This window comes from Tupaia chinensis, unplaced genomic scaffold, assembly GCF_000334495.1.
Source record: "Tupaia chinensis unplaced genomic scaffold, TupChi_1.0 Scaffold000028_1, whole genome shotgun sequence".
Classification (NCBI taxonomy): domain Eukaryota; kingdom Metazoa; phylum Chordata; class Mammalia; order Scandentia; family Tupaiidae; genus Tupaia; species Tupaia belangeri.
In genome coordinates, this window is record NW_006159458.1 from 3,598,590 (window position 1) to 3,615,045 (window position 16,456).

At 40.0% G+C, this 16,456-nt stretch overlaps 1 protein-coding gene across 5 annotated transcripts in view; it reads right to left on the reverse strand.

The window, feature by feature from the left end:
• Positions 1 to 3,863: 3,863 nt before the first annotated feature.
• The window catches only part of BMAL2 (basic helix-loop-helix ARNT like 2), an 80,102-nt gene continuing 67,509 nt past the window's right edge, over positions 3,864 to 16,456 (reverse strand). For all 5 annotated transcript variants that reach the window (XM_014587204.2, XM_014587199.2, XM_014587197.2 and 2 more), the window contains 3 exons: positions 11,080 to 11,158; positions 6,990 to 7,095; positions 3,864 to 4,811 (listed from right to left, as the gene is read on the reverse strand). In XM_014587204.2, coding sequence (XP_014442690.1) covers positions 4,675 to 4,811; positions 6,990 to 7,095; positions 11,080 to 11,158 — 322 coding nt within the window. In that variant the 3' untranslated portion in view covers positions 3,864 to 4,674. The remainder of the gene's footprint in view (positions 4,812 to 6,989; positions 7,096 to 11,079; positions 11,159 to 16,456) is intronic.

Here is a 16,456-nt window from a genome sequence, read left to right on the forward strand (position 1 = left end):
GATATTGCTAATTATAAAAACAATGTATGCTTGGAGCTTCTGAGTGTCCTGGGGAGAGGGTCCACCAAAGGATAAAATCAGCTTAGAAGAAAGCAAAGCTGAAAAATGGAAAGAGGAAGAGGCAGTGAGGGAGGAGATAGTCAGAGGGACAGACAGAACTAATGATACCAGACAGAGCTAATGGGAACAGAAAGGAGCCTTTACTGGGTTAAGCCACTGAGATTTTGGAACTACTACAGCAGTTAGCATGCCCTGATGAACACACGCAAACTGATCTATCAATAGTAAACCACCGTCCGCCCAGTGGTTTGAGAGCACTGGATTATTTCTGTAATCTCTGTCTTCACGTTATAAAGTAAAGAACACTTTTTTTGGGGAGGAAGTTGGTTAAAAAAACACCAACAAACAACACTATAAACTAGTAATTATTATAAAATATAATTTAATTTCACTTTTTTCATTTTTTACCACAAAATTTAAAAAATACCAATATACAGACAAGTGAACTGGAAAAGAGCTAAAAATTGTATAAAAGACAAATATGAACTCAAAGGTGTAAGTGCAGTCACACACACACACACACACACACACAAATACACCATATACTCTCAAATGAGCTCAGAACACACATTCCAAGCTGTACAGATTTCCTTTTGAAGATCAGTTTTTACTGATGCCACATCTGGAAAGCTCCCTAAGTCAAAATCGTATATTCTGTGAGAAGGCTCTTGCAAATGAAATGCTTCTCATATTACAACCACAGCAGAGAGGCCAACTTAGGCACAAAAGTCATACAGGCCTCTCCTAGGCCCCAGGGCGCTTGAAAAATTAACCTACTAATGAAAACAAAGCACTCTAAAAATGGTAAAGTGGCACCTTGCGTCCACTTAGCAGTTTTTCTATATGGCTTCTAGATAATTCTAGATGTCAGCCCTGCTCTGTTCAGAACACTGTGCTGGGCAAATCTGAGTCTCCAATTCCAGCGTTCAAAGATGACACACCTGAGGGGAGGTACCTCATAAGAGCAGCATCTGAAGCTGGAGACCACTGACTCCGGACCACTAATTAGATACTGGCTACTTCATATCCCTGTGTCCCAGATTCTTCAGAGAGTCCTCAAAGACCTTGGTGACCAAGACTGTCTTTTCTTCTGGGACACATAAATAAACACTTGCCTTTAACCCCATTTACTTATTCAAAATGTCTGTTCGACATTTCCCTGTTTATCTTTCTATTTCTCAACAGATCTTCAAATTTAATGACCACTATATGGTATCAACATATAACTCGTGTGTGTACAGTGTGGTATTTTAGACAGGGGCCTGCTGTATCACAATACTCCTGCCTCAGCCTCCCAGGTAGCTGGGACTACAGGCACACACCACCACATCTAGCTTTGTTTGTTTTATTTCTTGTTTTGTTTTAGGGCTGAAAACTGGACACAGGGTTCCCACATGGCCTCGGCTTGCTGGGCAGCAGTGCCCAGCATGTGCTACTGCTGCAAGGCCTCAGGTTTTATTGAATTTCAGGCTATCATCGTGTAATAAAATATGATAGCATTTTAAAGTTCACTGTTTTCCAAGTTTTAGATTTGGTACATGGATAGAGGCTCATAGTTGTTTGTACTGAATCAAGAACCAATGCATACATGTTCTTTAAACACAGTATTTAGAGGCAAATATCATCCTTGTGATATAACCTTTGGTCTACTTCAATGACATACACTTGGGAACCAGCAGTTAGCGTAATGGCTATGTCGCTGAACTCCCACGTAGTTGACCGTGGTTTGCGTCCCAGACCCAGTGGCTTAAAACTCACGCTGGGCGCATGTGCATGCGTGCCCAAGATCCTGAGAGGAGAAGGGATTGCGGCATGATCATCCTCCCTGGGGGATGACTTCTCACTTTCTGTCTCTATGTCTCTGTCTGTCTGGCGAGCGCACGCGCCCTATAGCAAAAACCTCTCCAAAAAAAACAAAAACAAAAAAAACATACACTTAATAAAATGTTCTAGAACAGTGCTGTCCAATAGAACTATGTGAGCTGTATGTGTAATTTAAAAATGTTTAGTGGTCACCCTAAAAAAGTAAAAAAGGATACAAATAAAATAAGCTTTACTGTTTTCTTTCTTTAAAAAAAATTTTTTTTAGTATTATTTACTTAATTTTTTTCTTTTTCTTCAATTTGACCACAGAGAGAGACAGAGACAGGAAGAGAGAGGAAACAAGCCACCAGGTCCAGGACTTGAATCATGGTCTGCCATGTGGGAACCCAGTGCCTTAACCACCAGGCCACCTGCTGGCCCCTCTATTGTTTAATTCAGTATATTCAAAGTATCACTGCAATATGTAATCAACATAAACTTGTTAATATACAATTTTGCATTATTTAGTAATACTAAGCCTTCAAAATCTGGCATGCACTTTACATTTTCAACACAGCTTGGCTTGTGCTAGACACATTTCAAGGCTCAACAGCTACACTGACCGGTGGCTACAGCTCTGGGCAGCACTGTTCTAGAGTCTACACCACTGCCAAGTCCGTAGATTAGAATCAGAGCATCAAAGTAAACTTGGAGATCAAACTGCCCCTGCGAAGTTCACCCTTGAAGGACACATATGTCTAGGTTATTTGAACAATACTTTGGTAGGTTCGTCATTAAAATGCCTGAAGAAAGTTCTCATCTATCACCTACAGCCTACAAAAATATTATGCAGGTTCAAAGCAAGGCTTTGTTTCACTGAGGGACTCTTGCTGGAAAGCTACAGTGCTACACAGAGGAAACTGCACTTGAACCTCACATCGGAGTCTGAGGCCTTCCACCCTAGTTTCCTAGCATAGCTCACTTTCACTTGGGAGGCACGAGAGAAAATATGTGAGAACACCATATGGAAAACACCAAAGAGCTAGTAAAACATAAGGTATCGGCCCAGCTGCAATAGCACATGCTGGATGCTGCTGCTCAGAGGCTGAGGCCGCATGGGAAGCCTGGGATTGATTCCTGATGGGTTCTAAAAAGAAGCAGAGCATGATGGCCCATGCCTGTGGCCCTTGTCATTTGGGAGGTTGAGATGGGAAGATCAGGACATAATGAGACTGTCTAAAAAACACACCACTGCGCGTGTACACACACATGCACACATACACAAGATGGTATAAAAGTTTGATCTGCAAGAAGATATTAGAGATATACACTATCTTAAATCTTCATTCTTATACTCAATTTGAGCCACCTCTGGAATAAGTACTATTTAAAAGAATGGTCTCTAAAATTTTAATTATAAATAGAAAATTGGTTTTTAAATTACTTCTCATAGACTCATGATTTAGAAAATATACTTACCATTTGTTTCTTTACCTTTGGTTACAGGCAATAATAACTGTAATTGCCTAATAATCTAGAAGGCCACAACTAGTTCTTGGGTCAGTTAACTAATCATTTAACCAGTGAGATCATCACTTTCATGTGCATAAAGAAACTGGTTTCTACAAATTAAATTTTTAAAAATACACGAATTTAATGTGTAGTTTTACATAAGACCTTTAAAATAAAGCCTGGGCCTGTTCCCTCCTCGAGGACCAGTCTATGACTGAGCATGTTTTCAACACTGAAAACCTGTTTTATCTACAAGGAAAACCTCGAGTGGTTATATTAAGAATAAATCTTGGGCAGTCTCATAGCCTAGTGGTTGTGGGAACCGAATCCCACATACTGATCATGCAGTTCAAATATGGACTAGGACCCACTGACTTGAAAAACATGTTGGGCAAGGGTGTATACATACCCCAAATCCCAACAGGACAGAGATATGGAGCAGAAGGGATTGCAGTGTGACCACACCCCGTTGGGGGTGTTTTCTCCTTGTCCCTCTTCTCTGTCTCTCTCTAGCAGAAGCACATGCCTTCAGGCAATTAAAAAAATAAAAAAGAGTAAATCTTATATGCAATGGTTTATCACTGAGATCTAATGCCCAGGATCCTTCCTTTTCTATAAGCTAACTTGTTCTTTTGTTGTTGTTGTTGTTGTTTTTTCTGGGTTTTAAATTAAAAAAATCATCTCACTTAAAATCTAACTAAAAAAAATATGATCGAACAGAAATATCCTGCCTTTTTGATGACCTAATTCTACAAAGATAAAATATACTATTCATTGTGATTATGTCTGTAAATTGCACTGTCCCATTAATGTTCAAGTACTCACCATTTTATTAAAGTGTGTAAGCCCTATCTTCCATTAAGGAAATCCGCAAGAAATGGCAACATTCCAAATGACATAAACCTACTATTATAAATCTATTAAAAATGAATCTTGGACACAAGAAAAATGCCAATATATTAAATTCCCCAAACAAAACTGCATCAAAAAATAAAAACATAGGCAAAACAATACTTATGTGAGCTTTTAGGTTAGAAATATTTTAGCAAAAATATGGCTGCGAGAGGATTTTAAGCCATTTCACAGAATAATGGGGTCTGGAATAAACTTTGTTTGGTCCTCTTTGGAGGAAAACATTATTATTTCTCCACACCCCTATAGAGTGAGGTGCAAATGGTAAATGTTGGTAGACCGTTAATAAAAGATAAAAACAGTATCTATAATACAGTACTGAAGAACAGTTTTCTGTAAATGAAATAGTTTAAAACGTTTCTCCTTTTTAGAGTTAAACACCAAATATTAGAGTGTCCACTGGATGTCACTGAAGTCCCCAGGGTCTCCGAGGCCCCCCTCTGCTTCTAAGTAATTCATGAACGCAGCCATGGCTGTGTCGTCATTGTCACACAGGGCATCGAAATCCAGCTGTGCACTGTCACCTAGCAAAGAAAGTAGACATGACATAAGGTGGTGCCTTAACCACCACGCCACCTGCCTGCCCCAGTAATCCTTTCTTTGGATACATTTTTACCATAGTGTGCGTACGCTGGCCAAAGAGACAGAGACACAGAAAGGAAGAAATCAGGGCCAGCAGAGGGCATGGTAGTTAAGGTGTTGGATTCTCATGTGGCCAACTGTGGTTCAAGTCTCGAACGTGGTGGCTTCTTTCTTACTTTCCCTCTCTCTCTGGTCAAATTAATAATAATAAGTAAATAAAATTTAAAAAGCAAGCAAGAAAGTACCCCCAGGGGGGATGGCCATGCCACAATCCCTTCTCTACTTTCCTCTCTGGATTTTGGGCATGTGTTCACATGCGCCTGGCATGAATTTCAAGCCACTGGGTTTGGGATTCAAACTGTGGTTAGCCACATGGGAGTCCAGCACCTTAACCACTATGTCACCTGCTGGCCTCAATAAATAAATCTTCAAACAAAATTGGCAAGGCAAAGTAAGGACAGAATACCGTAATGTACTTCTGAAGGCAAAGTATATGACTTATGTTGTAGAAGCCTTATATAGTTTCAAATGGGTCACTTATTTTTATATAATCTGCTGTCAGATAAATTATATGGAATTGATCCCATGCTCTGAAGAGAGCTGGATATGAGTTTTCTGACAGAAAAGGTACCTAAATGATACAGATTGCCAGGCAGTTGAAAGTTAGGAACTGGGTGTATGTACATGTGGAGAGCCTCTTTGGAGGAATTTAACTGGAGTTTACCTTGTGAAAAAACTCTGTTTGAATGTTTAATCATAAAGTATGAAGACAGACAAAAGCACCTTTTTAAAATTTTTTTTGAGAGAGAGGTTTTTGCTATGGGTGTGCTGGAGACACAAAAAGGAAGAGAGAGACAGAAAGTGAGAAATCACCCCCTCCCCAGGGGGGAATAGCTATACCACAATCCCTTCTCCTCCATTCTCCTCTCGGGATATTGGGCACGCACACACACGCTCTTGGCGTGAGTTTTAACCTGTTGCGTCCGGGACATGAACCACGGTCAACTACGTTGGAGTTCAGTGACGTAACCATTACGCCATCTCCTGGTCCCAAAATGTAAAGGGAGAAAGCATGTTTCATGGGGAATGGTCACGCCACAATCCTGTGTCCTCCATTTCTCCCTCCTTTTAGAGTTTTGGCCACACACACACACCCAGCTTGACTTCTAAGCTGGTCCCTGAACTGTGCAGTCAGCCACATGGGATCCAGCTCCCTTAGCCACTAGGCCACAGGCTGGTCTTATAACTGGGTTGTTAATAACGGGTCCATTAAATAATATACATTTCAACATCAAGAGTATGAGAATCTTGTGTTAGGTGGAAAAATCTTAGTTAAAACTGCTTCTCCAGAATCTTTCATGCTTGAAAATACAGTGACTTAAGAATTTTCTAGGCCACAAGGTCACATGGTGGTTAAGGTGCTAAATTCCCACATGGCTGGTCACAGTCTGAATCCCAGATCCAGTGGCTTGAAAATCACACCTGGTGCATGTGCATGCATGCCCAAAATTCTAGGAGGGAAATGGTGAATATATTGCAGCGTGGTCATCCCCCCTGGGGTGGAGGCGAAGGTAACTTCTCACTTTTCCTTTGTCTCTCTCCAACAAGTACACATGTCTTACGCCACCTCCCCCCCCACACACACACACATACACACACAAACACACAAAGAATTTTCTGGAGTACTGGTCCCATAGCCTTATAGTTAAGGAAGTCAGACCCCATGTGGCTGACCGTAGTTCAAATACCAGTACATGTGGCTTCAAAAACACACGAGGTAACTGTGTGTCCAAAATCCCAAACAGAAATGAATGAGAAGAGATTCTTTCTTCCTCTGTCTGTCTCTCTCTGGTGAGCACATACGACCTCTGGTAATTTTATATATATATATCTATAGGTATCTATAGATATACAGATACACACACATACATACATATACACATACATATATATATTTATATATACACACACACACATATATATATATCTATATATATATATGTGTGTGTGTGTGTGTGTGTATCTATCTATCTATCTATCTATCTATCTAAATAAAATATATATAAAATTTTTCTTCCCTGAACGGCTGAAATGTCTAGCAGCTGCCGAGGAACGCTTACTGAGGAACGGTTCATGACTGCTGACAGCAACAGAACTTGGATTTTGCTTAGTAGCCTCCAGCTCCCTTATTTCAGAAGGACTTAGTAGAAACTCCTTATTTGACACCTAGAAAGACAAAATAAATATCAAAATAATAAACAATTAGTAAGGAATCTACAATAATGAAATAAAGATGTCTAGCAATTATTACTTGCTGGGCTTACCACCCACACCACCATCACCACCACCATCATCAATGTGGACACTGGCATTTACTGAGGACCATGTGCCAAGCACTCACACATACCGTCTATTTTTCAAATACCGTGAGGCAACTGTATATTTTTACATATTACTTTGCTTGAATCTACATCCTATCATGTAGATCTTTGTAACACACACTGTGGTTTTCAGAAATGCATGTAGTACATGACAGTTAAATGAACGATATTCCCACATACAGCATCTTCAGCAGAGAGTCTCATGTTCTTCTGCCTGGTAAATGGTTCTTTCTCTCTGGCCCTCCCAGCCGTCTCCCATCCATTCCCCTCTGTTGTGGTCTCTGGTATCTATCCCTACCCTCTGTACTGTCTTATCTTTGACTCTTTCACTTTCAAGGCAGCTTTATTGTAGGTCCTATCAGAGACCTAAAGAGCCTAATAATAGGCCCAAGGTGTCACCCACAGGATTCTAACCCTAGCCTGCCTGACTCCAAAGCCCACAGTCTCTATAACCATAACTGAAGAAGGTATGTACTATGAGGAAAAGTTTTATTTTTAAAAATTATTTATTTATTATTTTTTTGAGAGATATTTTTGCTATAGGGCATTTGCATTCACCAGAAAAACAGAGAAAGATGGAGACAAAAAGTGAGAAATTACCCTCTAGGGAGGATGGCCACACCACAATCCCTTCTCCTCCATTTTCCTCTTGGGATTTTGGAAATGCATGCACATGTTTCTGGCATTGAATTTTGGTTTTGTTTTTGTTTTGGAGAGGTTTTTGCTATAGGGTGCATGCGCTCGCCAGAAAGACAGAGACAAAAAGCGAGAAATCACATCCCCCTCCCCCAGGGGGAATGGCCATGCTGCAATCCCTTCCCCTCCATTCTCCTCTCGGGATCTTGGGCACACACGCACACGTGCCTGGTGTACATTTAAGCCATCAGGTCTAGGACTCGAACTGTGGTCAAGTACATGAGAGTCCAGCGACATAGCCATTAAACATCTGCTGGTCCCAACAGTAGCATTTTTATACACCAATAATGAAATTGCTAAAAAAAGAACTTAAAAATCAATTCTATTGATAATAGCCACAAGTATGTGATCACATGTCTGATAACATACAGGTAACCCCAAATAAGTAATGGAAACTGAGGATCTAGGATTTCCCACTTATTCTTTGTTTTCTCTTCCACTCAAAATTTATATATTATTTGGGACCAGCAGTTAGCATAATGGCTATGTTGCTGGACTCCCATGTAGTCGACCACAATTCGAGTCCCGAACCCGATGGCTTAAAAACATGCTGGGCACGTGTGCATGCGTGCCCAAGATCCTGGGATGAGAATGGAGGAGAAGGGATTGCAGTGTGGCCATCCCCCCTGGGGGGTGATTTCTCGCTTTTTGTCTCTCTGTCTCTGTCATTCTGGCGAGCACACACGCCCTATAGCAAAAACCTCTAAAAAAACTATATTATTTTAAATATTTTTTATTACATGTAATCACTGTACACCTGGCATTGAGTTTTAAGCCTCCGTGTCCGAGACTCAACCGTGGTTAACTACATGGGAGTCCAAGCAATGTAACCGTTATGCCATCTGCTGGTCCCAAGAAAAAGTTTTTGATAAAGAAGGAAAATTTTATGACACAAATGCTTAGGGGTCAAAGTTATTTCCGTTTTAAGAAAATGATGGCAAGTAAACCTCATATGAAACTACTAAGATAAATAGTGCTCTGGAGTGAGGAACAAATTAAATGAGATGCTTACACCGAAAAGTTTTTATACTGTTACAAAGTTACAGGTCAAACAATCTAATACTCAAAGTAACTCATCAGAATAAAAGGTCACTTACTTGCACTGTTGTACTAAATTGATAAACTTTATCTGTAGAATGTCTATATAATGTATACTACTTGGGGATTTTGTTTTACTATAGTGACTCTCTGATTCTAGCATGCTCCCTTGCACAAAATGAGCAGTCAATAAACATTTGCTAGGGACCAGCAAATGGCATAACGGCTACCTCACTGGACTCCCATGTGTTGACCACAGTTAAAGTCTTGGACCCGGCAGCTTAATTTTCAAGCCAGGTGTGTGACCAAAATCCCAAGAGGAGAATGAAGGAGAAGGGACTGCAGCATAGCCATCCTTGGAGGGTGATTTCTTGCTTTCTGTCTCTCTGTCTCTCTGGTGAGCATGCATGTCCTATAGCAAAAACCTCTCTTAAAACAAACAAACAAACAAACATCTGCTAAATGAATGAATAAAAAATAGACTCGATTTTTATCATGTTGTGTCAAAATACAATATTTGCATTTTCAATTTCCTGTTTGTCCCTGGTTAGATGTAATTTCTCTTCTCCTGTATTCACATATTACTTAGTTTACATATCTATTTTAAAGCTTTTTGTTGTCTGTGATAAAATTATATTGTATTTTACTTTTCCAGATAGCAAAAGGTTTGGTTATTTTTGTATATGTGACAATATATTTGAAATAGCTAGTATTTGCTCAATTGAGTTAAACAGTATATAGTATTTATCCTGTGGCTTATATTATTTACTTTTCTTTTTTTTTTTTTTTTTTTTTTTTTGGAGAGGTTTTTGCTATAAGGCACATGCGCTCGCCAGACAGAGACAGACAGACAGAAAGCAAGAAATCACCCCTGAGGGGGGATGGCCATGCTGCGATCCCTTCTCCATTCTCCTCCCAGGATCTTGGGCACGCACGCACACGCACCCGGTGTGCGTTTTTTAAGCTACTGGGTCCGGGACGCGAACCGTGGTCGACTATGTGGGAGTCCAATGACTTAGCCATTACGCTAACTGCTGGTCCCAGCTTACTTTTCTTTAATACCATAAAGAATACATTTAATCCACTGATTTGAAACCTACTAAGATAACAATAACAACAGATATCATTTATTGAGTACTATGTACCAAGAACTGTTTTGAGGTGTTTTGTATTAAATCAGTTAGTCACTCAATTGACTAGTTCTCCTCTAGTAGAGGAGACTGAGCCACAGAGAGCGTAAGTAACAAGCCTGAGGTTACATAGTAGTTAGTGACTGAGTTACAACTTAGATCCAAATGGTATACTTCCAACTTCTTTACTCTTCCTCACTATCCTACAGTGCCTTTTAAAAAAGCAGCGTGGCCAGAAATTTTTTCTTTTTTTATTTACAAAACAGTTTCTTTTCTGAAAAGAAATAACCAACAAGGAACAAATTGTATTATTCCTTATTTCATGAATATGTATACAGTATCCCTTATCCAAAGTGTTTGGGACCAGAAATGTTTCGGATATTGCATATTTTTGGATTTTGGAACATTTGCATTTACATGAAGAGCTATTTTGGAGATAGGACCCAAGTCTGAATATAATTCATTTATGTTTCATATATACCTTCTACTCATAATCTGAAGGTAATTTGATACACTATTTTTGTTTTGTATAATACTTTTTTTTTTTCAGAGGTTTTTGCTATAGGGCGCGTGTGCTCGCCAGAAAGACAGAGAGAGACAGAGAGATAGAAAGCGAAAAATCACCCTCCAGGGGGATGGCCATGCCGCAATCCCTTCTCCTCCATTCTCCTCTTGGGATCTTGGGCACGCACGCACACACGCCTGGCGTGAGTTTAAGCCACTGGGTCCAGAACTTGAACCGCGGTCGACTACGTGGGAGTCCAGCAACATAGCCATTACGCTACTGCTGGTCTCTGTTTTGTGTAATACTTTGACCACAACTTGTCATATGAGGTCAGGTGTGGAATTTTTCATTTGTAGCATCATGCCAGTACTCAAAATGTTTAGGATTTTGAAGCATGTAGGATTTTGGATTTTGGGGTTAGGGATGCTCAACCCGTATTATCATTTATGGGTGTACTTACATGCCTGCTGTTTATACTGTGAGTATCTTTCATTAAATCTGGTGGACTTGAATCATCGAGGGATGAAGACGACTGTAACCTTTAAAAAAGAGATATGTAAAACATTTGTTCTATTTATATATTTTAAGAAGGAAATTTTCTCCTCTTAGTGTATCAGAACAACTGATAAAAATATAGCAGGAAACTTGAGAATGAATAAAATTTTCACGATTACTGACTTGTTAGGTGCCAGACTTATTTTTGACCACAGAATGATTAGGAGAAAAAACAACAACAAAAATAAACCTCCTCCTCCCAAAAATTCTCCATAGTAAATACAAAAATAAAGATCTGAAATAAAATCTCTTTTGCAAATCATGTTAACCTGTAATTACAGCACATGGCAATAGAATAGCAATAGAATAATAGAATAATAATACCACAGAATTTAAAATCAGTACTCGCATCAATAATCAACTCCTCACTAAGATATTAAGTGGCAGAACTGAGAAAGAATGATTTGCTAGCATTCTATAATCTTTTTTTAAGTCTAAAATACGTTATATTTTTACTCTGTTATCATCAAGTACAAAATGATGGAATATACCTCAGAAGACTTTAAAAAGTTCACAGAAAAAATGGAATTAAAGTACAAGCTTATTTGGGTGCAAAATAATGAAAATCTGTGTATAGTTTTTTCATAGTATGCATTTCTCATGAACTTTTTTTTTTTTTTTGAGAGGTTTTTGCTACAGGGCGCATGGGCTCGCCAGACAAAGAGTGACAGAGACAGAAAGTGGGAAATCACCTCCAAGGGGGGATGGCCATACCACAGTCCCTTCTCCTCCATTCTCCTCTCGGGATCTTGGGCACACACGCACAAGTGCCCGGCATGAGTTTTAAGCCACCGGGTCTGGGTCTCGAACCGCGGTTAACTACATAGGAATCCAGCGATATAGCCATTATGCTAACTGCTGGTTGCGCATTTCTCACGAACTTTTTGAGGACACAGAGAAGAGACTGGCATAAACATAACTTCATGTCTGTATGTATTCCCACAAAGGCAAATTATACAGGAAATGATATAGAGACACATGGACACAGAGGAATGAAATGACTTAGGAAGGAAAACAAAGATGAAAAGATTGGTGACTTATCTTGGCAGTTCTCCACAGAACAGTAAATGTCAATGGCTGGCTTTTTATAAACCTTCCTGCCCCTCTCCAAGCTTGATCAAGGTATAATTAATGAATGAAAACCAAACATATTTTATACAACGCGATGGTTTGATTTTATATATACACACATGCACATTCTAAAGCAATTAAATCAAGCTAATTAATATATCATCTCACCTACATACTTTCCTTTGGATGAGAACATTTCAGATCTACTATCGATTTTGAAATATACAGTACATTACTATTAACTGTGGTCAACGTGCTTTACCACAGACCTCCAGAACGTACCGTCTAACTGAAACCGTAGCCTCTGACTAACACCTCCCCACCCCTTACATCCAGTAATCGCCATTCTGCCCTCTGCCTCTATGAGTTCCACTTTTTATATTCTATATGTAAGATCAGGAGTATTTGTCTTCCTGTGCCTGGCTCATTTCACTTAGCATAATGCCCTCCCGATTCATCCATGTTTTCACAGAAGACAAGATTTCCTTCTTTTTTGAAGGCCTAATGGTATTTGTGTATGTATGCGTGTTTACATGTTCAGTACATATACAGTGTACACACACACACACAATATCCTCAAAAAGTTTAGGGAAAACGTGTATTACAAAAAATATCCATATAGTTCTATTTTTTGGCACCAAAGTTAATTCGTACTTCATTTCATTTTCCATGAACTTTTTGTTTTGTTATAGGGCATGTGTGCTTGCCAGAGAGAGACAGAGAGAGAGAGAGAGAGAGAGAGGTAGAGAGACAGACAGAGGGAAAGTGAGAAAATACACCCCCAGGGGAGATGGTCACACCATAATCCCTTCTCAACTCTCCTCTCAAGATTTTGGACATGCATACACATGTGCCCAGCATGATTTTAAAGTTACCAGGTCTAGGGGCTGGCAGGTGACATGGTAGTAGAGGCGTTGGACTCCCACATGGCCAACACTGATTTGAGTTCTGGACCTGGAAGCTTGTTCTCTCTCTCTCTGGTCAAATTGAAGAATAATAATAAATAAAATTAAATAATTCTCTCTTTTAAAGATTTTATATATATATGTATACACACACACACACACACATACACACACATATACAGATATACATACACATGTGTGTGTGTGTTTGACCAGAGAGGGACAAGGGACAGAGTGTGAGAGAGAAAGAGAGAGAAAGTGAGAAAACAAGTCGCTAGGTCTGGGACTTGAACCGTGGTCAGCTATGTAGGAGTCCAGCACCCTTAACCATCATGCTACCTACTGGCCCCAAAATTAAATAATTCTTAAAAAAGAGAAAATAATAAAGTTACCAGGTCTAGGAGTCAAACTACCAAGTCAATCATGTGGGATCCTTTACCTCAACCTCCACACCACCTGCTGGCTCATTCATGAACTTCTGAAGTCTCATACCACACATTCTGTTGATGGACACTAACCTTGATTCCATCCCTTCTATTTTATATTTTTTTAAATTATTTATTTATTTAATTCCACTTGCTATTATTTTTTAATTTGACAAGAAAAAGAGAGAGAGAGAAAGAAAGAAAGAGAGAAAGCAAGCCACCAGGTTTGGGACTTGAACTGCTGTGAGCCATGTGGGAATCCAGCACCTTTAACCACCACGCCACCTGCCGACCCCCTGTTATCTTCACATTGTGAATAGTGCTACAGTGAACATGGAATACAGAGCTCTCTTTGACATGATGATTTCATTCCTTTTGAATATGTACCAAGAAGTGGAACTATTCCAATTTTTTGAGGAACTTCAATACTATTTCCCATAATAGCTACATTAATTTATGATCCTACCATAATAGTGTGCAAGGATTTTTTTCTACATCCTCTCACTCATCCTATATTCTTTGCCATTTATCTTTTTTGCCCCCTTTTAACAAATTTTTATTTATTTAATTCCATTTGTTATTGTTATTTTTAAATTTGACCAGAGAGTGAGCGAGAAAGGGAAAGCAAGCCACCTGGCCCAGGATGTGAACTGTGGTCAGCCATGTGGGATTCTGGCACATTAACCGAAAAACCACTTGCTGGCCCCTCCATTCATCTTTTTATTTATTTAGTTAGTTAGTTTTAAAGAATTCTCTTATTTAACTTTATTTATTTATTTAATTTGACCAGAGAAGGTCAGAGTAAGAGTGAGATAAAGAGAAAGCAAACTGCCAGGTCCAGGACTTGAACCATGGTTGGCCATGTGGAAGTCCAGAGCCCTTAACCACTGTACCACCTGCTGGTCCCCATCGTTTTCTTTTTCAATGGCAGAGAGTATGTGTTCTGATGAGAGAAAGAGACAGACAAAGCAACCCCCAGTGGTCATGGTATAATCCTTTTTCCTCCATTTCTCCATCCTCTCAGGATTTGGGACACACATGCACACACACACACATGTCTTACATGTGTGTAAGCCACTAGGGCTGGGCTTCGAACCACAGTTGGCCATGTGGGATCTGGTTCCCCATGTACAAGGCCTAAGTGCTGTGCTATGAGGCCAGTCCCCTTTCATATGTTTTATGTAGTCATTATAACAGGTGTGAGGGGATACCTCATTGCTATTTCTATTTTTTTTTTTTTGAGAGGTTTTTGCTATAGGGCGCGTGCGCTCACCAGAAAGACAGAGAGATAAAAAGCGAGAAATCACCCCCCTCCCCGGGGGAATGGCCACACCGCAACCCCTTCTCCTCTTTTCTCCTCTTGGGATCTTGGGCGCACACGCACATGTGCCCGGCGTGAGTTTAAGCCGCAGGGTCCAGGACTAGAACCGCGGTTGACTACATGGGAGTCCAGCGACATAGCCATTATGCTAACTGCTGGTCCCCCTCATTGCTATTTCAACTTCCCTGATGATTAGGAATATTGAACATTTTTCTTACACCTTAGTTACTTGTGTTTCCTTTTTAGATCTGTCTATATTTTGGTCATTTGCCCATTACATTTTTTTTTCTTAGTATTGAGTTGTTTGAGTTCCTTACATATTTTAAATACTAAAAGCAAAAGGAAGAAAACCAACTGCATTACACTTATCAAGAGACACAGTTTGTGGGAACCAGCAGTTAGTGTAATGGCTATGTCGCTGGACTCCCACGTAGTCGACCGCGGTTCGTGTCCCGGACCCGGTGGCTTAAAACTCACGCCAGGCACGTGTGCGTGCGTGCCCAAGATCCTGAGAGGAGAATGGAGGAGAAGGGATTGCGGCGTGACCATCCCCCCTGGGGGGTGATTTCTTGCTTTCTGTCTCTATGTCTCTCTCTGTCTGTCTGGCGAGCGCACGCGCCCTACAGTGAAAATCTCTCAAAAAAAAAAAAAAAAAAAAAAAGAAGAGATACAGTTTGTAGGGACCAGCAGTTAGTTTAATGGCTATGTCGCTGGACTCCCACGTAGTCGACCACAGTTTGAGTCCTGGACCCGGTGGCTTAAACTCACACCGGGCGCGTGTGCGTGCGTGCCCAAGATACCAAGAGGAGAATGGAGGAGAAGGGATTGCGGCATGACCATCCCCTCTGGGGGGTGATTTCTCGCTTTCTATCTCTCTCTCTCTCTGTCTGTCTGGCGAGCGCACGTGCCCTATAGCAAAAACCTCTCCAAAAAAAAAGAGATTCAGTTTGTAAATATACTCTTCCGTAAGTCATCTCTTCAGTTAATTGATTACTTCTGTAAAGCCTTTCATTAACAATAGTCAGGCATAACACCATTCGTCTGTGTTTGCTTTTGCCGTTTGTGCTTTTAGAACACTGTCTAAAAATCATTGCCCAGACTAGTGTCACGGAGCTTGCCCTGAACATTTCATTCTAGTAGTTTTAGTTTCACATCTAACTTTTTAGGTGTCGGATCCACTTTGAGTTGATTTTAATAGACAGTGTGAGATGAGGGTCTAATTTCATTCTTCTGCATGTGGGTATCCAGTTTTCCCAGTACCATTTATTAAAGACATTGCCCTTCCCTCATTGTGTGCTCTCAGCATCTTTGTTGAAAGTCAACTGATCATAATAAATGGATCTATTTCTGGGCTCTATTCTGTTCCATTGGCCCATGTGTTTGTTTTATGCTAGCAGAATATGGTTTTGATTACCGTAGTTTTATAGTAGATTTCAAAAAGAAGTGTAATGCAGTTGGCTTTCTTCCTTTTGCTCAAGATTGCTGTGATTATTCAGGCTCTTTGGTAATTCCTATATAAGTTTTAGGGTTTGTTTTTTTGATCCTGTGGGAAAATGTCAT